General features: G+C 44.9%; 1 protein-coding gene across 1 annotated transcript in view; it reads right to left on the reverse strand.

Annotated features, from left to right (window-relative positions):
• Positions 1-2,757: 2,757 nt before the first annotated feature.
• The window catches only part of LOC144733068 (zinc-binding protein A33-like), a 59,697-nt gene continuing 37,232 nt past the window's right edge, over positions 2,758-25,222 (reverse strand). Inside the window, exon 6 of the mRNA XM_078614806.1 lies at positions 2,758-3,365. Within this exon, the coding sequence (XP_078470932.1) occupies positions 2,818-3,365 (548 nt within the window). The 3' untranslated portion in view covers positions 2,758-2,817. The remainder of the gene's footprint in view (positions 3,366-25,222) is intronic.

A 25,222-nucleotide genomic window follows, 5' to 3' on the forward strand; every position in this document is an offset into this window, starting at 1 on the left:
ATTACAGGCCACGTGCATAGCCACTACTGATATTACGATGTCAAACTGCCATCACCCAGCCACATAGAGACTAGGAAACGCACCCACCACATGAGCCCACACATCCCAGTACAGTAAACTGATGTTCAGATGTAATGTTTTTATTCATCACCACACACACATGGACCCTTGACCCACAATAAAATGTGATTCCAATTCACAGGTAACCCAGAACACAATCAAGTATATGCATATTTACGCGATCTAACCCAAGAATCTTTTATTATTGATAATATTAGTCGCGAAAGCCTATGTGTTAAAGTCAATTTGTTTGACCAGGTGAGAACTCAAGAGACCAGGATGAGTCTCGGCTGCAAGAGTGATTGCTGCTGCATTCGCTGCTTCTACTGCTGATGGTGATGATTTTGTTGCTGCTGAAAATGCTTACATTATTTTTTATGCTGTTGGTACTACTCCTGATGCTGACGATGATGATGCTAATGATGGAGCTACCGCTGCTGATGCTGTAGGTCCTGCTGCTGTTACTAATTCTGCTGCAGATGACACTTCTGCTGATGCTGATGAAGATCGAGTCGAGTTGAATTTGAGTTCAACGAGGTGAGAACTCAGGAGATCAGGATGAGTCTCATTGACAAGAGTGACCTGGGTCACAAAAATTAAAAAAGCAAAACAATTCAAACCGATGCCAGCAATGAAGCAAATATAAATCTCACCCACAGCCCAGAGCACAATGCGATTAGCGTTCACACAAGTACACAACTGGTACGATATAATCAATGCGTCTCAAATCATCTACGTGTTGCTAAACAGCCTGAGACTCGAGGTTGAATTCACACCGGATTGGTGTCTCGCGTTAGGGAGGGGCGCTGTGGTGGCTAGGAGATGTTAACTCCCTCGCCTGGTATGCAGGAAGTCGTGAGTTGGATTCTCACCCTGACGGCTGCTGTATATTTGGAGTTTGCAGTGTCTCTCTCCATGTAATAACAAATAGTGTCTGCGTATTATTAATGCGTGTTGAGACAATATTAGTCGTGTTGTAGTAAAAGGTAGATCTTCACTCCAGAGTCTAGATATATATCAGGCGCTAATTAATTGAACCCACTTCAAAGTCAAAGGACAGTTCCCATTTTTGTCAGCAGAGGGAGGCGTTATCCCATGAATCGAAGGTTGTGGCTGCAGGTCCAAATCTGAGAGCAGATAATTAAAATACTACTAAAAACTAACTTTTATTATGAATAATATTGTTGGTGAAAGAGCTCCTCATCCTACTACTAGGTGTGGCTTCTCTCTGTCTATGCCCTGTAAAATAAAACTGCTTTGGGTAAGGGGAGGAGTCACTCGACCCCTGGTTATAACATAAATGATTCATCCCAGCGACGCTCAGCACACACCACGAGTAGTCCACCCCCCCAAGTGATGCAATCCCATTCCCACCCCGGGTTTATCGCCCAACGAGCGAGTGACCGCGAGGGGGACGGTGCGCGTCACCCCGCAGCGTCACGTGACGCGTATTCCCAGCACGCCCGCGGTGGAGCTCCGCCCTTTCGGCGTTGAGCGCCACGCGGCGCGCGGTGCGAGAGACGATGACGTCAGAGAGAACCTTGGCTACCCCCGCCCTCCCCCACCAGTGCGCTAACCACTGCACCACCGCTCCACCCCACACTACGCACATGTCTCTCTATACACGAACGATCCCCCAATAGTCTGTTCAGGCTATACAGGGGATCTTTGTCTTTGTATATCTGTGTGTATCTGTGTGTTTGTATGTATCTGTGTGTGAGAGTGGATCTGTGTGTATGTATGTATCTGGGTGTATGTACATGTGTCTATCTGTTTGTGTGTCTGTGTGTTTGTATGTGTGTGAGTGTGTTTGTCAATCTGTGTGTGTGTCTGTGTAGTCTTAACAGACTGTTGGGGAAAGGGCTGTTAGTAGCAAATAACAGAGCCTGTGAAGGCTGTCACTCTCGCACACGAGGGGGTGGGTGGCCAGCACCAAAAAAAATACACACAAAGACAAAATAACAAAACACACACAGACAAAGGTATACAGACCAACCCACTAACCCAAAGAAAATTATCCCCCGTGTAGCCTTAACAGACTGTAGGGGCAAGTGCTCTTTGCTAGTAGCACCCATGAAGGCCGGCACTGTGGCACACGAGGGGGTCGGTGACCAGCACCACGCCCGTCGCAGCAGGTACTCATTTGAGGCTCGGTCGACCTAGGGGAGAGCATGGACCGATTCCGATAAACGTCACTGGTGTTGGTGAACAGGTCATGGGCCTCCCCTAGGTCGACTCAGCCTGAAAAATGAGTTCCTGGTACGGTGTGTAAACATAACCCCTGGGGAGACAAAGGCGGCCGGGCGTGGTGTTGGCTACCCACCCCCTAGTGTGCTGTGACGGCCTTCATAGGGGCCGTCCATAAATGACGTCACGCGATTTTGACCCCCCCCCCCTTCGTCACACGGCGTCACAAAAAGTCAGACCCCCCTCAAATATGACGTCACAAAGCTCTGCCCCCCCCCCCAAGAAAATAAAACATGCCTAAAATAGCTTTAAACTATTGCCATTGTAGTGTGAATTTAATGTGGCACTGCACTCTGATGTTGTAGGAGAAAACATTTATTAAAAAGTCTATTTAATTAAGTAGAACGTGTTGTCTATATTTAAAGTTGCGCATTTTGATGTGACGTCATATTTTTCAACCCCCCCCCCCCCGATAGTCACACATTGTCACAAATGACTGCCCCCCCCCCCCCTAGGTGCGTGACGTCATTTATGGACGGCCCCATAGGTGCTCGCTAACAGCACTTGCTCTCAGCACGCACGACTCAGATCCAGCATCCTCACTGAGTTACCATCAACACCCACCCACAGTGCGGGGTAGAGCGGTTGACTAAACGGGTGGTGGATGGAGTGCAGCATCTCCATGGAGTCGGCGCAGTAAAACGACATCAGCCCCGCCTCCCAGTGCAGGTGACACCCGACTCTCCGGGGAGGATCCCTCACCGGCACTGAGGTCTCTACACCACCATGACGCACGAAGCAGCTGTTGATATATTTACATAAAACCCAGGATGAGTCGTTCTGTCCCAGGCTGCACTCGTCACCACGCCCTTTCCGTGCGATCGTCCCGTACGCGACTCCAACCTCACAGCGCCCCGCCGCACCCTCCACGTCCACCTCCCAGTAGTGCTGACCCGACGAGAAGCTCTCGGAGCACAGGGCTTGTGGCCAGACATCAAAGCGGTTTGGGTGATCGGGGCGACCCTGGGAGACAGCGGTCCGTGTCACCGTCCTGAGATCCGAGGAAATCTGGAGTTTGTTGTGGGCCGAGTTTGGGTCCAGAGTCGGTGAGCGTCCATCTGCAGTAACGATAATCACAGTAGCCGTGTAACAACAGCACCACTAGAACAACAGCACTCGTGCACTAACACGCACGTACACTACAATAGAGCAATTCATAATGAGCATTGTTATACAACCTTGTAATGCGTAGCTATCGGTGTGATGACATGTAACGGGCACTTTGTCAATCCACTGCTGGATGAGGGACTCCTACGCCGTGCGGGTCGCGGGGGATATTTGACCATACTTCACCACGCCGGTCACCGCGCATTGGCGAAGGCAGGCGGCGCAGCTGGCGAGAGCACAGAAGTACAGTACAGCGGTGCGTTTGTCTGCCCCGTCATCTATATTTTTAAAAGTCGAGCTTCAGTTCAATATTCACTGTGTAATAGATGTAAAATTTGTGATGATACCATCAAAATGTGAACTGCTCCATATATTCTAATGCAAGGCTGAAAACTTAAAAGATATTAAATGCTCCCAACATGTATTTATTAAAATGTTTTTATTGAAATAGAACGATCAAAGATAGAACAATTGTTAAGTTTTTTCGGTAAAGTCACGTAGGTAAAATAATAATAATATAAAATAATAATAAAACAATAAGAATAAAATAACAATAAAATAATAATAATAATAAAATAAGACTAGCGGCAAAATAATATTCAAATAATAATTACAAAAATGCTAATACAACAATAATAATAAAATAATGATAAATTTATATTGATAAATAATAAAATAATAATAATAAGAAGTTTTAACAATAAAATAATACTATCGAAATATTAATAAAATAAAATAGTATCAACTAATAATGATAATTTTTTTTTACTAATAATAAAATAATAATATAAAGTGATACAGTAAATTTAGCTGTGACGGTCCCACGTGAAGACAGAGACTTGTGTTGCCTCCGAAACGTCGTGATTTAATAAAGTTATTTTCATTTAGAATTCTATTTATTTATTTTTACCTACGTGACTTTACCGAAACAACATAAGAGTATGAATCCTTGCAGTCACGAAAGCTTCAAGTCTAGAATTAATTGTTAAGTTAAATCAATAAAGTTCTAATAATAAAAAATAAAAAATTCCAATAAGAAAGTAATAGGACTTTTCAAAAATCGCAGCCTTTGCGATTTGCTAATCGCATTGTTTCAAATTGCGACTTCGATTTGAAATCGATTCATCGTTCAGCCCCACTGTGCGGTAGTGCCCGTGGGAGGCAGTGGATCACAGCAGCAGCGGCAACGTGGATATCAACACCGTCGCAGCGTCTCTGTGTGTGTACAACAAACACAAACATCTCCCGTGTGTCACCTTTCACAGGCTGTAGGGGCAAGTGGTGTTGGTGAGCACCTGTGAAGGCCGGCACGGCACACGAGGTGGGTGTGATGGTGTAGTGATGTACACTCGTGTGTGTGTGTGTGATAGTGTAGTGATGTACAATCGTGTGTGTGATAGTGTAGTGATGTACACTCGTATGTGTGTGATAGTGTAGTGATGTACACTTGTGTGTGTGTGTGTGTGATGGTGTAGTGATGTACACTCGTGTGTGTGACAGTGTAGTGATGTACACTCGTATGTGTGTGTGATAGTGTAGTGATGTACACTCATGTGTGTGTGATAGTGTAGTGATGTACACTCATGTGTGTGTGTGTGTGACAGTGTAGTGATGTACACTCGTATGTGTGTGTGATAGTGTAGTGATGTACACTCATGTGTGTGTGTGTGTGATAGTGTAGTGATGTACACTCGTGTGTGTGTGTGTGATAGTGTAGTGATGTACACTCGTGTGTGTGTGTGATAGTGTAGTGATGTACACTCGTGTGTGTGTGTGATAGTGTAGTGATGTACACTCGTGTGTGTGTGTGTGATAGTGTAGTGATGTACACTCGTGTGTGTGTGTGTGATAGTGTAGTGATGTACACTCGTGTGTGTGTGTGATAGTGTAGTGATGTACACTCGTGTGTGTGTGTGTGTGTGATAGTGTAGTGATGTACACTCGTGTGTGTGTGTGTGATAGTGTAGTGATGTACACTGTGTGTGTGTGAGTGTAGTGATGTACACTCGTGTGTGTGATAGTGTAGTGATGTACACTCGTGTGTGTGATGGTGTAGTGATGTACACTCGTGTGTGTGTGATGGTGTAGTGATGTACACTCGTGTGTGTGTGTGTGTGATAGTGTAGTGATGTACACTCGTGTGTGTGTGTGTGATAGTGTAGTGATGTACACTCGTGTGTGTGTGTGTGTGATAGTGTAGTGATGTACACTCGTGTGTGTGTGTGTGTGTGTGTGATAGTGTAGTGATGTACACTCGTGTGTGTGTGTGTGATAGTGAAGTGATGTACACTGTGTGTGTGTGTGAGTGTAGTGATGTACACTCGTGTGTGTGATAGTGTAGTGATGTACACTCGTGTGTGTGATGGTGTAGTGATGTACACTCGTGTGTGTGTGATGGTGTACTGATGTACACTCGTGTGTGTGTGTGATAGTGTAGTGATGTACACTCGTGTGTGTGATAGTGTAGTGATGTACACTCGTGTGTGTGTGTGATAGTGTAGTGATGTACACTCGTGTGTGTGTGTGTGATAGTGTAGTGATGTACACTCGTGTGTGTGATAGTGTAGTGATGTACACTCGTGTGTGTGATAGTGTAGTGATGTACACTCGGTGTGTGTGTGATAGTGTAGTGATGTACACTCGTGTGTGTGTGATAGTGTAGTGATGTACACTGTGTGTGTGATAGTGTAGTGATGTACACTCGTGTGTGTGTGTGATAGTGTAGTGATGTACACTCGTGTGTGTGTGTGTGATAGTGTAGTGATGTACACTCGTGTGTGTGTGTGATAGTGTAGTGATGTACACTCGTGTGTGTGTGTGTGTGATAGTGTAGTGATGTACACTCGTGTGTGTGTGTGTGATAGTGTAGTGATGTACACTCATGTGTGTGTGTGTGTGATAGTGTAGTGATGTACACTCGTGTGTGTGTGTGTGATAGTGTAGTGATGTACACTCGTGTGTGTGTGTGATAGTGTAGTGATGTACACTCGTGTGTGTGTGTGATAGTGTAGTGATGTACACTCGTGTGTGTGTGTGTGATAGTGTAGTGATGTACACTCGTGTGTGTGTGTGTGATAGTGTAGTGATGTACACTCGTGTGTGTGTGTGATAGTGTAGTGATGTACACTCGTGTGTGTGTGTGTGTGTGATAGTGTAGTGATGTACACTCGTGTGTGTGTGTGTGATAGTGTAGTGATGTACACTGTGTGTGTGTGAGTGTAGTGATGTACACTCGTGTGTGTGATAGTGTAGTGATGTACACTCGTGTGTGTGATGGTGTAGTGATGTACACTCGTGTGTGTGTGATGGTGTAGTGATGTACACTCGTGTGTGTGTGTGTGTGATAGTGTAGTGATGTACACTCGTGTGTGTGTGTGTGATAGTGTAGTGATGTACACTCGTGTGTGTGTGTGTGTGATAGTGTAGTGATGTACACTCGTGTGTGTGTGTGTGTGTGTGTGATAGTGTAGTGATGTACACTCGTGTGTGTGTGTGTGATAGTGAAGTGATGTACACTGTGTGTGTGTGTGAGTGTAGTGATGTACACTCGTGTGTGTGATAGTGTAGTGATGTACACTCGTGTGTGTGATGGTGTAGTGATGTACACTCGTGTGTGTGTGATGGTGTACTGATGTACACTCGTGTGTGTGTGTGATAGTGTAGTGATGTACACTCGTGTGTGTGATAGTGTAGTGATGTACACTCGTGTGTGTGTGTGATAGTGTAGTGATGTACACTCGTGTGTGTGTGTGTGATAGTGTAGTGATGTACACTCGTGTGTGTGATAGTGTAGTGATGTACACTCGTGTGTGTGATAGTGTAGTGATGTACACTCGGTGTGTGTGTGATAGTGTAGTGATGTACACTCGTGTGTGTGTGATAGTGTAGTGATGTACACTGTGTGTGTGATAGTGTAGTGATGTACACTCGTGTGTGTGTGTGATAGTGTAGTGATGTACACTCGTGTGTGTGTGTGTGATAGTGTAGTGATGTACACTCGTGTGTGTGTGTGATAGTGTAGTGATGTACACTCGTGTGTGTGTGTGTGTGATAGTGTAGTGATGTACACTCGTGTGTGTGTGTGTGATAGTGTAGTGATGTACACTGTGTGTGTGTGAGTGTAGTGATGTACACTCGTGTGTGTGATAGTGTAGTGATGTACACTCGTGTGTGTGATGGTGTAGTGATGTACACTCGTGTGTGTGTGATGGTGTAGTGATGTACACTCGTGTGTGTGTGTGTGATAGTGTAGTGATGTACACTCGTGTGTGTGTGTGTGATAGTGTAGTGATGTACACTCGTGTGTGTGTGTGTGTGTGTGATAGTGTAGTGATGTACACTCGTGTGTGTGTGTGTGATAGTGAAGTGATGTACACTGTGTGTGTGTGAGTGTAGTGATGTACACTCGTGTGTGTGATAGTGTAGTGATGTACACTCGTGTGTGTGATGGTGTAGTGATGTACACTCGTGTGTGTGTGATGGTGTACTGATGTACACTCGTGTGTGTGTGTGATAGTGTAGTGATGTACACTCGTGTGTGTGATAGTGTAGTGATGTACACTCGTGTGTGTGTGTGATAGTGTAGTGATGTACACTCGTGTGTGTGTGTGATAGTGTAGTTATGTACACTCGTGTGTGTGATAGTGTAGTGATGTACACTCGTGTGTGTGATAGTGTAGTGATGTACACTCGGTGTGTGTGTGATAGTGTAGTGATGTACACTCGTGTGTGTGTGATAGTGTAGTGATGTACACTCGTGTGTGTGATAGTGTAGTGATGTACACTCGGTGTGTGTGTGATAGTGTAGTGATGTACACTCGTGTGTGTGTGATAGTGTAGTGATGTACACTCGTGTGTGTGATAGTGTAGTGATGTACACTCGGTGTGTGTGTGATAGTGTAGTGATGTACACTGTGTGTGTGATAGTGTAGTGATGTACACTCGTGTGTGTGTGATAGTGTAGTGATGTACACTCGTTTGTGTGATAGTGTAGTGATGTACAGTCGTGTGTGTGATAGTGTAGTGATGTACACTCGTGTGTGTGATAGTGTAGTGATGTACACTCGGTGTGTGTGGGATAGTGTAGTGATGTACACTGTGTGTGTGTGTGATAGTGTAGTGATGTACACTGTGTGTGTGATAGTGTAGTGATGTACACTCGTGTGTGTGATAGTGTAGTGATGTACACTCGGTGTGTGTGGGATAGTGTAGTGATGTACACTGTGTGTGTGTGTGGTAGTGTAGTGATGTACACTCGTGTGTGTGATAGTGTAGTGATGTACACTCGTGTGTGAGTGATAGTGTAGTGATGTACACTGTGTGTGTGATAGTGTAGTGATGTACACTCGTGTGTGTGTGATAGTGTAGTGATGTACACTCGTGTGTGTGTGTGATAGTGTAGTGATGTACACTCGTGTGTGTGTGTGAGATAGTGTAGTGATGTATACTCGTGTGTGTGTGTGATAGTGTAGTGATGTACACTCTGTGTGTGTGTGTGATAGTGTAGTGATGTAAACTCGTGTGTGTGTGGGATAGTGTAGTGATGTACACTCGTGTGTGTGTGTGAGATAGTGTAGTGATGTACACTCTGTGTGTGTGTGTGATAGTGTAGTGATGTATACTCGTGTGTGTGATAGTGTAGTGATGTACACTGTGTGTGTGATAGTGTAGTGATGTACACTCGTGTGTGTGTGATAGTGTAGTGATGTACATTCGTGTGTGTGATAGTGTAGTGATGTACACTCGTGTGTGTGATAGTGTAGTGATGTACACTCGCGTGTGTGTGATAGTGTAGTGATGTACATTCGTGTGTGTGATAGTGTAGTGATGTACACTCGTGTGTGTGTGATAGTGTAGTGATGTACACTCGTGTGTGTGTGTGATAGTGTAGTGATGTAAACTCGTGTGTGTGTGTGGTAGTGTAGTGATGTACACTGTGTGTGTGATAGTGTAGTGATGTACACTCGTGTGTGTGATAGTGTAGTGATGTACACTCGTGTGTGTGTGATAGTGTAGTGATGTACACTCGTGTGTGTGTGTGTGATAGTGTAGTGATGTACACTCGTGTGTGTGTGATAGTGTAGTGATGTAAACTCGTGTATGTGTGTGATAGTGTAGTGATGTACACTCGTGTGTGTGTGTAATAGTGTAGTGATGTACACTCGTGTGTGTGTGTGTGTGATAGTGTAGGGATGTACACTCGTGTGTGTGTGTGTGTGTGATAGTGTAGTGATGTACACTCGTGTGTGTGTGATAGTGTAGTGATGTACACTCGTGTGTGTTTGTGTGTGTGTGATAGTGTAGTGATGTACACTGTGTATGTGTGTGATAGTGTAGTGATGTACACTCGTGTGTGTGTGTGTGTGATAGTGTAGTGATGTACACTCTGTGTGTGTGTGTGATAGTGTAGTGATGTACACTCTGTGTATATGATAGTGTTGTGATGTACACTCGTGTGTGTGTGATAGTGTAGTGATGTACACTCGTGTGTGTGTGTGTGTGATAGTGTAGTGATGTACACTCGTGTGTGTGATAGTGTTGTGATGTACACTCGTGTGTGTGTGATAGTGTAGTGATATATACTCGTGTGTGTGTGTGTGATAGTGTAGTGATGTACACTCGTGTGTGTGTGATAGTGTAGTGATGTACACTCGTGTGTGTGTGAGATGGTGTAGTGATGTACACTCGTGTGTGTGTGTGTGGTGTGTGTGGTAGTGTAGTGATGTACACTGTGTGTGTGATAGTGTAGTGATGTATACTCGTGTGTGTGTGTGTGTGATAGTGTAGGGATGTAAACTCGTGTGTGTGTGGTAGTGTATTGATGTACACTGTGTGTGTGATAGTGTAGTGATGTACAATCGTGTGTGTGTGTGATAGTGTAGTGATGTAAACTCGTGTGTGTGTGGGATAGTGTAGTGATGTACACTCGTGTGTGTGTGTGTGTGCGATAGTGTAGTGATGTACACTCGTGTGTGTGATAGTGTTGTGATGTACACTCGTGTGTGTGTGATAGTGTAGTGATATATACTCGTGTGTGTGTGTGTGTGATAGTGTAGTGATGGTCACTCGTGTGTGTGTGATAGTGTAGTGATGTACACTCGTGTGTGTGTGAGATGGTGTAGTGATGTACACTCGTGTGTGTGTGTGTGTGATAGTGTAGTGATGTACACTCGTGTGTGTGATAGTGTTGTGATGTACACTCGTGTGTGTGATAGTGTAGTGATATATACTCGTGTGTGTGTGTGTGATAGTGTAGTGATGTACACTCGTGTGTGTGTGATAGTGTAGTGATGTACAATCGTGTGTGTGTGTGATAGTGTAGTGATGTAAACTCGTGTGTGTGTGATAGTGTAGTGATGTACACTCGCGTGTGTGTGAGATGGTGTTGTGATGTACACTCGTGTGTGTGTGATAGTGTAGTGATGTACACTCGTGTGTGTGTGTGATAGTGTAGTGATGTACACTCGTGTGTGTGATAGTGTTGTGATGTACACTCGTGTGTGTGTGATAGTGTAGTGATGTACACTCGTGTGTGTGTGTGTGCGATAGTGTAGTGATGTACACTCGTGTGTGTGATAGTGTTGTGATGTACACTCGTGTGTGTGTGATAGTGTAGTGATATATACTCGTGTGTGTGTGTGTGTGATAGTGTAGTGATGGTCACTCGTGTGTGTGTGATAGTGTATTGATGTACACTCGTGTGTGTGTGAGATGGTGTAGTGATGTACACTCGTGTGTGTGTGTGTGTGATAGTGTAGTGATGTACACTCGTGTGTGTGATAGTGTTGTGATGTACACTCGTGTGTGTGATAGTGTAGTGATATATACTCGTGTGTGTGTGTGTGTGTGTGATAGTGTAGTGATGTACACTCGTGTGTGTGTGATAGTGTAGTGATGTACAATCGTGTGTGTGTGTGATAGTGTAGTGATGTAAACTCGTGTGTGTGTGATAGTGTAGTGATGTACACTCGTGTGTGTGTGATAGTGTAGTGATGTACACTCGCGTGTGTGTGAGATGGTGTTGTGATGTACACTCGTGTGTGTGTGTGTGATAGTGTAGTGATGTACACTCGTGTGTGTGATAGTGTTGTGATGTACACTCGTGTGTGTGTGTGATAGTGTAGTGATATATACTCGTGTGTGTGTGTGTGATAGTGTAGTGATGTACACTCGTGTGTGTGTGATAGTGTAGTGATGTAAACTCGTGTGTGTGTGGTAGTGTAGTGATGTACACTGTGTGTGTGATAGTGTAGTGATGTACACTCGTGTGTGTGTGTGATAGTGTAGGGATGTAAACTCGTGTGTGTGTGGTAGTGTAGTGATGTACACTCGTGTGTGTGTGTGTGATAGTGTAGTGATGTACACTCGTGTGTGTGATAGTGTAGTGATGTACACTCGTGTGTGTGTGATAGTGTAGTAATGTACACTCGTGTGTGTGTGTGTGTGTGTGATAGTGTAGTGATGTACACTCGTGTGTGTGTGATAGTGTAGTGATGTACACTCGTGTGTGTGTGTGTGTGTGATAGTGTAGTGATGTACACTCGTGTGTGTGTGATAGTGTAGTGATGTAAACTCGTGTGTGTGTGATAGTGTAGTGATGTACACTCGTGTGTGTGTGTAATAGTGTAGTGATGTACACTCGTGTGTGTGTGTGATAGTGTAGGGATGTACACTCGTGTGTGTGTGTGTGTGATAGTGTAGTGATGTACACTCGTGTGTGTGTGATAGTGTAGTGATGTACACTCGTGTGTGTTTGTGTGTGTGTGATAGTGTTTTGATGTACACTCTGTGTATGTGTGTGATAGTGTAGTGATGTACACTCGTGTGTGTGTGTGTGTGATAGTGTAGTGATGTACACTCTGTGTGTGTGTGTGATAGTGTAGTGATGTACACTCTGTGTATATGATATTGTAGTGATGTACACTCATGTGTGTATGATAGTGTAGTGATGTACACTCGTGTGTGTGTGTGTGATAGTGTAGTGATGTATACTCGTGTGTGAGTGATAGTGTAGTGATGTACACTCGTGTGTGTGATAGTGTAGTGATGTACACTGTGTGTGTGATAGTGTAGTGATGTACACTCGTGTGTGTGTGATAGTGTAGTGATGTAAACTCGTGTGTGTGTGAGTGTAGTGATGTACACTCGTGTGTGTGTGTGTGATAGTGTAGTGATGTAAACTCGTGTGTGTGTGATAGTGTAGTGATGTACAATCGTGTGTGTGTGTGATAGTGTAGTGATGTAAACTCGTGTGTGTGTGTGTGTAGTGATGTACACTCGTGTGTGTGTGTGATAGTGTGGTGATGTACACTCGCGTGTGTGTGAGATGGTGTTGTGATGTACACTCGTGTGTGTGTGATAGTGTAGTGATGTACACTCGTGTGTGTGTGTGTGATAGTGTAGTGATGTACACTCGTGTGTGTGATAGTGTTGTGATGTACACTCGTGTGTGTGTGATAGTGTAGTGATGTACACTCGTGTGTGTGTGATAGTGTAGTGATGTACACTCGTGTGTGTGTGAGATGGTGTAGTGATGTACACTCGTGTGTGTGTGTGTGATAGTGTAGTGATGTAAACTCGTGTGTGTGTGGTAGTGTAGTGATGTACACTGTGTGTGTGATAGTGTAGTGATGTACACTCGTGTGTGTGTGTGATAGTGTAGTGATGTAAACTCGTGTGTGTGTGTGTAGTGATGTAAACTCGTGTGTGTGTGTGTGTAGTGATGTACACTCGTGTGTGTGTGAAATGGTGTTGTGATGTACACTCGTGTGTGTGTGATAGTGTAGTGATGTACACTCGTGTGTGTGTGTGTGATAGTGTAGTGATGTACACTCGTGTGTGTGATAGTGTTGTGATGTACACTCGTGTGTGTGTGATAGTGTAGTGATATATACTCGTGTGTGTGTGTGTGATAGTGTAGTGATGTACACTCGTGTGTGTGTGATAGTGTAGTGATGTACACTCGTGTTTGTGTGAGATGGTGTAGTGATGTACACTCGTGTGTGTGTGTGTGTGATAGTGTAGTGATGTACACTCGTGTGTGTGTGATAGTGTAGTGATGTACACTCGTGTGTGTGTGATAGTGTAGTGATGTAAACTCGTGTGTGTGTGTGGTAGTGTAGTGATGTACACTGTGTGTGTGATAGTGTAGTGATGTACACTCGTGTGTGTGATAGTGTAGTGATGTACACTCGTGTGTGATAGTGTAGTGATGTACACTCGTGTGTGTGTGATAGTGTAGTGATGTACACTCGTGTGTGTGTGATAGTGTAGTGATGTACACTCGTGTGTGTGTGTGTGATAGTGTAGTGATGTACACTCGTGTGTGTGTGATAGTGTAGTGATGTAAACTCGTGTATGTGTGTGATAGTGTAGTGATGTACACTCGTGTGCGTGTGTATGATAGTGTAGGGATGTACACTCGTGTGTGTGTGTGTGATAGTGTAGTGATGTACACTCGTGTGTGTGTGATAGTGTAGTGATGTACACTCGTGTGTGTTTGTGTGTGATAGTGTAGTGATGTACACTCTGTGTATGTGTGTGATAGTGTAGTGATGTACACTCGTGTGTGTGTGTGTGTGATAGTGTAGTGATGTACACTCTGTGTGTGTGTGTGATAGTGTAGTGATGTACACTCTGTGTATATGATAGTGTTGTGATGTACACTCGTGTGTGTGTGTGTGTGTGTGTGTGATAGTGTAGTGATGTACACTCGTGTGTGTGATAGTGTTGTGATGTACACTCGTGTGTGTGTGTGATAGTGTAGTGATATATACTCGTGTGTGTGTGTGTGATAGTGTAGTGATGTACACTCGTGTGTGTGTGATAGTGTAGTGATGTACACTCGTGTGTGTGTGAGATGGTGTAGTGATGTACACTCGTGTGTGTGTGTGATAGTGTAGTGATGTACACTCGTGTGTGTGATAGTGTTGTGATGTACACTCGTGTGTGTGTGATAGTGTAGTGATATATACTCGTGTGTGTGTGTGTGATAGTGTAGTGATGTAAACTCGTGTGTGTGTGAGTGTAGTGATGTACACTCGTGTGTGTGTGTGTGTGATAGTGTAGTGATGTAAACTCGTGTGTGTGTGGTAGTGTAGTGATGTACACTGTGTGTGTGATAGTGTAGTGATGTACAATCGTGTGTGTGTGTGATAGTGTAGTGATGTAAACTCGTGTGTGTGTGTGTGTAGTGATGTACACTCGTGTGTGTGTGTGATAGTGTGGTGATGTACACTCGCGTGTGTGTGAGATGGTGTTGTGATGTACACTCGTGTGTGTGATAGTGTTGTGATGTACACTCGTGTGTGTGTGATAGTGTAGTGATGTACACTCGTGTGTGTGTGATAGTGTAGTGATGTACACTCGTGTGTGTGTGAGATGGTGTAGTGATGTACACTCGTGTGTGTGTGTGTGATAGTGTAGTGATGTAAACTCGTGTGTGTGTGGTAGTGTAGTGATGTACACTGTGTGTGTGATAGTGTAGTGATGTACACTCGTGTGTGTGTGTGATAGTGTAGTGATGTACAATCGTGTGTGTGTGTGATAGTGTAGTGATGTAAACTCGTGTGTGTGTGTGTGTGTAGTGATGTACACTCGTGTGTGTGTGTGATAGTGTGGTGATGTACACTCGTGTGTGTGTGTGATAGTGTAGTGATGTACACTCGTGTGTGTGTGATAGTGTAGTGATGTAAACTCGTGTGTGTGTGTGTGTGTAGTGATGTAAACTCGTGTGTGTGTGTGTGTAGTGATGTACACTCGTGTGTGTGTGAGATGGTGTTGTGATGTACACTCGTGTGTGTGTGATAGTGTAGTGATGTACACTCGTGTGTGTGTGTGTGATAGTGTAGTGATGTACACTCGTGTGTGTGATAGTGTTGTGATGTACACTCGTGTGTGTGTGATAGTGTAGTGATGTACACTCGTGTGTGTGTGTGTGTGATAGTGTAGTGATGTACACTCGTGTGTGTGTGATAGTGTAGTGATGTACACTCGTGTTTGTGTGAGATGGTGTAGTGATGTACACTCGTGTGTGTGTGTGTGTGATAGTGTAGTGATGTACACTCGTGTGTGTGTGATAGTGTAGTGATGTACACTCGTGTGTGTGTGATAGTGTAGTGATGTAAACTCGTGTGTGTGTGTGGTAGTGTAGTGATGTACACTGTGTGTGTGATAGTGTAGTGATGTACACTCGTGTGTGTGATAGTGTAGTGATGTACACTCGTGTGTGTGTGAGATGGTGTAGTGATGTACACTCGTGTGTGTGTGTGTGATAGTGTAGTGATGTACACTCGTGTGTGTGTGATAGTGTAGTGATGTACACTCGTGTTTGTGTGAGATGGTGTAGTGATGTACACTCGTGTGTGTGTGTGTGTGATAGTGTAGTGATGTACACTCGTGTGTGTGTGATAGTGTAGTGATGTACACTCGTGTGTGTGTGATAGTGTAGTGATGTAAACTCGTGTGTGTGTGTGGTAGTGTAGTGATGTACACTGTGTGTGTGATAGTGTAGTGATGTACACTCGTGTGTGTGATAGTGTAGTGATGTACACTCGTGTGTGATAGTGTAGTGATGTACACTCGTGTGTGTGTGATAGTGTAGTGATGTACACTCGTGTGTGTGTGATAGTGTAGTGATGTACACTCGTGTGTGTGTGTGTGATAGTGTAGTGATGTACACTCGTGTGTGTGTGATAGTGTAGTGATGTAAACTCGTGTATGTGTGTGATAGTGTAGTGATGTACACTCGTGTGCGTGTGTATGATAGTGTAGGGATGTACACTCGTGTGTGTGTGATAGTGTAGTGATGTACACTCGTGTGTGTGTGATAGTGTAGTGATGTACACTCGTGTGTGTTTGTGTGTGATAGTGTAGTGATGTACACTCTGTGTATGTGTGTGATAGTGTAGTGATGTACACTCGTGTGTGTGTGTGTGTGATAGTGTAGTGATGTACACTCTGTGTGTGTGTGTGATAGTGTAGTGATGTACACTCTGTGTATATGATAGTGTTGTGATGTACACTCGTGTGTGTGTGATAGTGTAGTGATGTACACTCGTGTGTGTGTGTGTGTGTGATAGTGTAGTGATGTACACTCGTGTGTGTGATAGTGTTGTGATGTACACTCGTGTGTGTGTGTGATAGTGTAGTGATATATACTCGTGTGTGTGTGTGTGATAGTGTAGTGATGTACACTCGTGTGTGTGTGATAGTGTAGTGATGTACACTCGTGTGTGTGTGAGATGGTGTAGTGATGTACACTCGTGTGTGTGTGTGATAGTGTAGTGATGTACACTCGTGTGTGTGATAGTGTTGTGATGTACACTCGTGTGTGTGTGATAGTGTAGTGATATATACTCGTGTGTGTGTGTGTGATAGTGTAGTGATGTACACTCGTGTGTGTGTGATAGTGTAGTGATGTACACTCGTGTTTGTGTGAGATGGTGTAGTGATGTACACTCGTGTGTGTGTGTGTGATAGTGTAGCGATGTACACTCGTGTGTGTGTGATAGTGTAGTGATGTACACTCGTGTGTGTGTGATAGTGTAGTGATGTAAACTCGTGTGTGTGTGTGGTAGTGTAGTGATGTACACTCGTGTGTGTGATAGTGTAGTGATGTACACTCGTGTGTGTGTGTGGTAGTGTAGTGATGTACACTCGTGTGTGATAGTGTAGTGATGTACACTCGTGTGTGTGTGATAGTGTAGTGATGTACACTCGTGTGTGTGTGATAGTGTAGTGATGTACACTCGTGTGTGTGTGTGTGATAGTGTAGTGATGTACACTCGTGTGTGTGTGTGTGATAGTGTAGTGATGTACACTCGTGTGTGTGTGATAGTGTAGTGATGTACACTCGTGTGTGTTTGTGTGTGTGTGATAGTGTAGTGATGTACACTCTGTGTATGTGTGTGATAGTGTAGTGATGTACACTCGTGTGTGTGTGTGTGTGATAGTGTAGTGATGTACACTCTGTGTGTGTGTGTGATAGTGTAGTGATGTACACTCTGTGTATATGATAGTGTTGTGATGTACACTCGTGTGTGTGTGATAGTGTAGTGATGTACACTCGTGTGTGTGTGTGTGATAGTGTAGTGATGTACACTCGTGTGTGTGATAGTGTTGTGATGTACACTCGTGTGTGTGTGTGATAGTGTAGTGATATATACTCGTGTGTGTGTGTGTGATAGTGTAGTGATGTACACTCGTGTGTGTGTGATAGTGTAGTGATGTACACTCGTGTGTGTGTGAAATGGTGTAGTGATGTACACTCGTGTGTGTGTGTGATAGTGTAGTGATGTACACTCGTGTGTGTGTGATAGTGTAGTGATGTAAACTCGTGTGTGTGTGGTAGTGTAGTGATGTACACTGTGTGTGTGATAGTGTAGTGATGTACACTCGTGTGTGTGTGTGATAGTGTAGTGATGTATACTCGTGTGTGTGTGTGTGTGATAGTGTAGGGATGTAAACTCGTGTGTGTGTGGTAGTGTAGTGATGTACACTGTGTGTGTGATAGTGTAGTGATGTACAATCGTGTGTGTGTGTGTGATAGTGTAGTGATGTAAACTCGTGTGTGTGTGGGATAGTGTAGTGATGTACACTCGTGTGTGTGTGTGATAGTGTGGTGATGTACACTCGCGTGTGTGTGAGATGGTGTTGTGATGTACACTCGTGTGTGTGTGATAGTGTAGTGATGTACACTCGTGTGTGTGTGTGTGCGATAGTGTAGTGATGTACACTCGTGTGTGTGATAGTGTAGTGATGTACACTCGTGTGTGTGTGTGTGTGTGATAGTGTAGTGATGTACACTCGTGTGTGTGATAGTGTTGTGATGTACACTCGTGTGTGTGTGATAGTGTAGTGATATATACTCGTGTGTGTGTGTGTGATAGTGTAGTGATGTACACTCGTGTGTGTGTGATAGTGTAGTGATGTACACTCGTGTGTGTGTGAGATGGTGTAGTGATGTACACTCGTGTGTGTGTGTGTGATAGTGTAGTGATGTACACTCGTGTGTGTGATAGTGTTGTGATGTACACTCGTGTGTGTGATAGTGTAGTGATATATACTCGTGTGTGTGTGTGTGATAGTGTAGTGATGTACACTCGTGTGTGTGTGATAGTGTAGTGATGTACAATCGTGTGTGTGTGTGATAGTGTAGTGATGTAAACTCGTGTGTGTGTGATAGTGTAGTGATGTACACTCGCGTGTGTGTGAAATGGTGTTGTGATGTACACTCGTGTGTGTGTGTGTGATAGTGTAGTGATGTACAATCGTGTTTGTGTGAGATGGTGTAGTGATGTACACTCGTGTTTGTGTGAGATGGTGTAGTGATGTACACTCGTGTGTGTGTGTGTGATAGTGTAGTGATGTACACTCGTGTGTGTGTGATAGTGTAGTGATGTAAACTCGTGTGTGTGTGGTAGTGTAGTGATGTACACTGTGTGTGTGATAGTGTAGTGATGTACACTCGTGTGTGTGTGTGATAGTGTAGTGATGTATACTCGTGTGTGTGATAGTGTAGGGATGTAAACTCGTGTGTGTGTGGTAGTGTAGTGATGTACACTCGTGTGTGTGTGTGTGATAGTGTAGTGATGTACACTCGTGTGTGTGATAGTGTAGTGATGTACACTCGTGTGTGATAGTGTAGTGATGTACACTCGTGTGTGTGTGATAGTGTAGTAATGTACACTCGTGTGTGTGTGTGTGATAGTGTAGTGATGTACACTCGTGTGTGTGTGATAGTGTAGTGATGTACACTCGTGTGTGTGTGTGTGATAGTGTAGTGATGTACACTCGTGTGTGTGTGATAGTGTAGTGATGTAAACTCGTGTGTGTGTGATAGTGTAGGGATGTACACTCGTGTGTGTGTGTGTGATAGTGTAGTGATGTACACTCGTGTGTGTGTGATAGTGTAGTGATGTACACTCGTGTGTGTGTGTGTGATAGTGTTGTGATGTACACTCTGTGTATGTGTGTGATAGTGTAGTGATGTACACTCGTGTGTGTGTGTGTGTGATAGTGTAGTGATGTACACTCTGTGTGTGTGTGATAGTGTAGTGATGTACACTCTGTGTATATGATAGTGTAGTGATGTACACTCATGTGTGTATGATAGTGTAGTGATGTACACTCTGTGTGTGTGTGTGATAGTGTAGTGATGTGTACTCGTGTGTGAGTGATAGTGTAGTGATGTACACTCGTGTGTGTGTGATAGTGTAGTGATGTACATTCGTGTGTGTGATAGTGTAGTGATGTACATTCGTGTGTGTGATAGTGTAGTGATGTACACTCGTGTGTGTGATAGTGTAGTGATGTACACTCGTGTGTGTGTGATAGTGTAGTGATGTACACTCGTGTGTGTGTGTGTGATAGTGTAGTGATGTACACTCGCGTGTGTGTGATAGTGTAGTGATGTACATTCGTGTGTGTGATAGTGTAGTGATGTACACTCGTGTGTGTGATAGTGTAGTGATGTACACTCGTGTGTGTGTGATAGTGTAGTGATGTACACTCGTGTGTGTGTGTGATAGTGTAGTGATGTACACTCGTGTGTGTGTGTGATAGTGTAGTGATGTACACTCGTGTGTGTGTGTTAGTGCAGTGATGAACACTCGTGTGTGTGTGTGTGTGATAGTGTAGTGATGTAAACTCGTGTGTGTGTGTGTGTGTAGTGATGTACACTCGTGTGTGTGTGTGTGTGTGATAGTGTAGTGATGTAAACTCGTGTGTGTGTGGTAGTGTAGTGATGTACACTGTGTGTGTGATAGTGTAGTGATGTACACTCGTGTGTGTGTGTGATAGTGTAGGGATGTAAACTCGTGTGTGTGTGGTAGTGTAGTGATGTACACTGTGTGTGTGATAGTGTAGTGATGTACAATCGTGTGTGTGTGTGTAGTGATGTACACTCGTGTGTGTGTGTGATAGTGTGGTGATGTACACTCGCGTGTGTGTGAGATGGTGTTGTGATGTACACTCGTGTGTGTGTGATAGTGTAGTGATGTACACTCGTGTGTGTGTGTGTGTGATAGTGTAGTGATGTACACTCGTGTGTGTGATAGTGTTGTGATGTACACTCGTGTGTGTGTGATAGTGTAGTCATGTACACTCGTGTGTGTGTGATAGTGTAGTGATGTACACTCGTGTGTGTGTGAGATGGTGTAGTGATGTACACTCGTGTGTGTGTGTGTGATAGTGTAGTGATGTACACTCGTGTGTGTGTGGTAGTGTAGTGATGTACACTCGTGTGTGTGTGTGTGTGATAGTGTAGTGATGTAAACTCGTGTGTGTGTGTGGTAGTGTAGTGATGTTCACTGTGTGTGTGATAGTGTAGTGATGTACACTCGTGTGTGTGTGTGATAGTGTAGTGATGTATACTCGTGTGTGTGTGTGTGATAGTGTAGTGATGTACACTGTGTGTGTGATAGTGTAGTGATGTACACTCGTGTGTGTGATAGTGTAGTGATGTACACTCGTGTGTGATAGTGGAGTGATGTACACTGTGTGTGTGATAGTGTAGTGATGTACACTCGTGTGTGTGATAGTGTAGTGATGTACACTGTGTGTGTGATAGTGTAGTGATGTACACTCGTGTGTGTGTGATAGTGTAGTGATGTACACTCGTGTGTGATAGTGTAGTGATGTACACTCGTGTGTGTGTGATAGTGTAGTAATGTACACTCGTGTGTGTGTGTGTGATAGTGTTGTGATGTACACTCTGTGTATGTGTGTGATAGTGTAGTGATGTACACTCGTGTGTGTGTGTGTGTGATAGTGTAGTGATGTACACTCTGTGTGTGTGTGATAGTGTAGTGATGTACACTCTGTGTATATGATAGTGTAGTGATGTACACTCATGTGTGTATGATAGTGTAGTGATGTACACTCTGTGTGTGTGTGTGATAGTGTAGTGATGTATACTCGTGTGTGAGTGATAGTGTAGTGATGTACACTCGTGTGTGTGTGATAGTGTAGTGATGTACATTCGTGTGTGTGATAGTGTAGTGATGTACACTCGCGTGTGTGTGATAGTGTAGTGATGTACATTCGTGTGTGTGATAGTGTAGTGATGTACACTCGTGTGTGTGATAGTGTAGTGATGTACACTCGTGTGTGTGTGATAGTGTAGTGATGTACACTCGTGTGTGTGTGTGATAGTGTAGTGATGTACACTCGTGTGTGTGTGTGATAGTGTAGTGATGTACACTCGTGTGTGTGTGTTAGTGCAGTGATGAACACTCGTGTGTGTGTGTGTGTGATAGTGTAGTGATGTAAACTCGTGTGTGTGTGTGTGTGTAGTGATGTACACTCGTGTGTGTGTGTGTGTGATAGTGTAGTGATGTAAACTCGTGTGTGTGTGGTAGTGTAGTGATGTACACTGTGTGTGTGATAGTGTAGTGATGTACACTCGTGTGTGTGTGTGATAGTGTAGTGATGTATACTCGTGTGTGTGTGTGATAGTGTAGGGATGTAAACTCGTGTGTGTGTGGTAGTGTAGTGATGTACACTGTGTGTGTGATAGTGTAGTGATGTACAATCGTGTGTGTGTGTGTAGTGATGTACACTCGTGTGTGTGTGTGATAGTGTGGTGATGTACACTCGCGTGTGTGTGAGATGGTGTTGTGATGTACACTCGTGTGTGTGTGATAGTGTAGTGATGTACACTCGTGTGTGTGTGTGTGTGATAGTGTAGTGATGTACACTCGTGTGTGTGATAGTGTTGTGATGTACACTCGTGTGTGTGTGATAGTGTAGTGATGTACACTCGTGTGTGTGTGATAGTGTAGTGATGTACACTCGTGTGTGTGTGAGATGGTGTAGTGATGTACACTCGTGTGTGTGTGTGTGATAGTGTAGTGATGTACACTCGTGTGTGTGTGGTAGTGTAGTGATGTACACTCGTGTGTGTGTGTGTGTGATAGTGTAGTGATGTAAACTCGTGTGTGTGTGTGGTAGTGTAGTGATGTTCACTGTGTGTGTGATAGTGTAGTGATGTACACTCGTGTGTGTGTGTGATAGTGTAGTGATGTATACTCGTGTGTGTGTGTGTGATAGTGTAGTGATGTACACTGTGTGTGTGATAGTGTAGTGATGTACACTCGTGTGTGTGATAGTGTAGTGATGTACACTCGTGTGTGTGTGATAGTGTAGTGATGTACACTCGTGTGTGATAGTGTAGTGATGTACACTCGTGTGTGTGTGATAGTGTAGTAATGTACACTCGTGTGTGTGTGTGTGATAGTGTAGTGATGTACACTGTGTGTGTGATAGTGTAGTGATGTACACTCGTGTGTGTGATAGTGTAGTGATGTACACTCGTGTGTGTGTGATAGTGTAGTGATGTAAACTCGTGTATGTGTGTGATAGTGTTGTGATGTACACCCGTGTGTGTGTGTGTGTGATAGTGTAGGGATGTACACTCGTGTGTGTGCGTGTGATAGTGTAGTGATGTACACTCGTGTGTGTGTGATAGTGTAGTGATGTACACTCTGTGTATGTGTGTGATAGTGTATTGATGTACACTCGTGTGTGTGTGTGATAGTGTAGTGATGTACACTCTGTGTGTGTGTGTGTGTGATAGTGTAGTGATGTACACTGTGTGTGTGATAGTGTAGTGATGTACACTCGTGTGTGTGTGATAGTGTAGTGATGTACACTCGTGTGTGTGATAGTGTAGTGATGTACACTCGTGTGTGTGATAGTGTAGTGATGTACACTCGTGTGTGTGATAGTGTAGTGATGTACACTGTGTGTGTGATAGTGTAGTGATGTACACTCGTGTGTGTGTGATAGTGTAGTGATGTACACTCGTGTGTGTGATAGTGTAGTGATGTACACTCGTGTGTGTGATAGTGTAGTGATGTACACTCGTGTGTGTGTGATAGTGTAGTGATGTACACTCGTGTGTGTGTGTGATAGTGTAGTGATGTACACTCGTGTGTGTGTGTGATAGTGTAGTGATGTACACTCGTGTGTTAGTGCAGTGATGTACACTCGTGTGTGTGTGTGATAGTGGTGTGATGTAAACTCGTGTGTGTGTGTGTGTGAGTGTAGTGATGTACACTCGTGTGTGTGTGTGTGATAGTGTAGTGATGTAAACTCGTGTGTGTGTGGTAGTGTAGTGATGTACACTGTGTGTGTGATAGTGTAGTGATGTACACTCGTGTGTGTGTGTGATAGTGTAGTGATGTATACTCGTGTGTGTGTGTGTGATAGTGTAGGGATGTAAACTCGTGTGTGTGTGGTAGTGTAGTGATGTACACTGTGTGTGTGATAGTGTAGTGATGTACAATCGTGTGTGTGTGTGATAGTGTAGTGATGTAAACTCGTGTGTGTGTGTGTGTGTGAGTGTAGTGATGTACACTCGTGTGTGTGTGTGATAGTGTGGTGATGTACACTCGCGTGTGTGTGAGATGGTGTTGTGATGTACACTCGTGTGTGTGTGATAGTGTAGTGATGTACACTCGTGTGTGTGTGTGTGTGATAGTGTAGTGATGTACACTCGTGTGTGTGATAGTGTTGTGATGTACACTCGTGTGTGTGTGTGATAGTGTAGTGATATATACTCGTGTGTGTGTGTGTGATAGTGTAGTGATGTACACTCGTGTGTGTGTGATAGTGTAGTGATGTACACTCGTGTGTGTGTGTGTGATAGTGTAGTGATGTACACTCGTGTGTGTGTGATAGTGTAGTGATGTAAACTCGTGTATGTGTAGAGGTGTAATTGTGTATGGGAGCGGATGGCAAACAAACACAAGGGGCGTGGTTAGGGCCGTACACATAGGAGGTGGCCACACCGACGTCCGCACCTGCATCCCCCACGGGCCCCTCCCGGGGGGGCCGCGGACTATAAGAGGGGGTGAGCCGGAGGGCTCGAGGTCGAGGTATCAGCTTTAACCAGCGAAGACGGAAGACCAGCTAGAATAGGCCCCGGAGCTCCCCTGGCTCGCTGTCCTTATAAGGGCCGACCAGGGCAAGCCGGTGGCGTGGCCCCGAGAGCCCAGACTGACGAGCAGGTCTGGGAACTCAGGGGGTCGGATCCCAGCTTGACCAGGGCTGGGACAGGTAGCCTCCCCTAGCTCCCTAGTGGAGGACTTGGGCTTAGGTTAGCGGGGCTTAGATGTTGTGTCTCCCTGTTAGCCGAGTAAGGGGACGTTACCCCTTAGGTCCTGTGTATACTCGCTAATTGTATACAAGTTGTGTTAATAAATAAGTGTGCCTCCGATCCCGGCGTCAAGCCTCCTGAGTAATTACTACATCTGGTGTCAGAAGTAAAACGTCCAAAGATGGACACACGAGGGACGACACGTACCAGGGAGTCGTAGAGGGAGGACACCGCGGCCGAATCACCACCAGAGATGGCCGAGGTCGGATCGGAGCTGCCGGGGCCGAGTACTCCCGCGCCTCTACGACAGGAGGGGGGGGATGCGTCGGCCGAGGGACTTCGGCTGGCTCACTCCCGCCTGGCGGAGCTGCTCTACGCCGCGGCCGCCGTGTTGGAGGAGATCACGCGGCTGGGAGCTGGAGGGGCTGCGCGGGAAGACGGCAGCAGCCGACGCACGCCGGCATTTCCCACCACCCCGACGCGGCTCGCGGTTAAATTTCCCGCCATCACTACAGTGCGAGCAGAGGGCGGGGCCGGCCTGCGTCAGGTGACTGCTGAGGGCCAAGCACGAGCCGTGACATCATCAACGCCGGCCAGCGCGTCAACAACGGAGCGACCGGCGATGCCATGCTCACAGCCCGCCCACACTGTAACGTCGGCTGGGAACGAGGGAGCGAGATCCGCAGCCACGGACGTCGCCTTACAACA

This window comes from Lampetra planeri, chromosome 45, assembly GCF_965212315.1.
Source record: "Lampetra planeri chromosome 45, kcLamPlan1.2.h2, whole genome shotgun sequence".
NCBI classification, from domain to species: domain Eukaryota; kingdom Metazoa; phylum Chordata; class Hyperoartia; order Petromyzontiformes; family Petromyzontidae; genus Lampetra; species Lampetra planeri.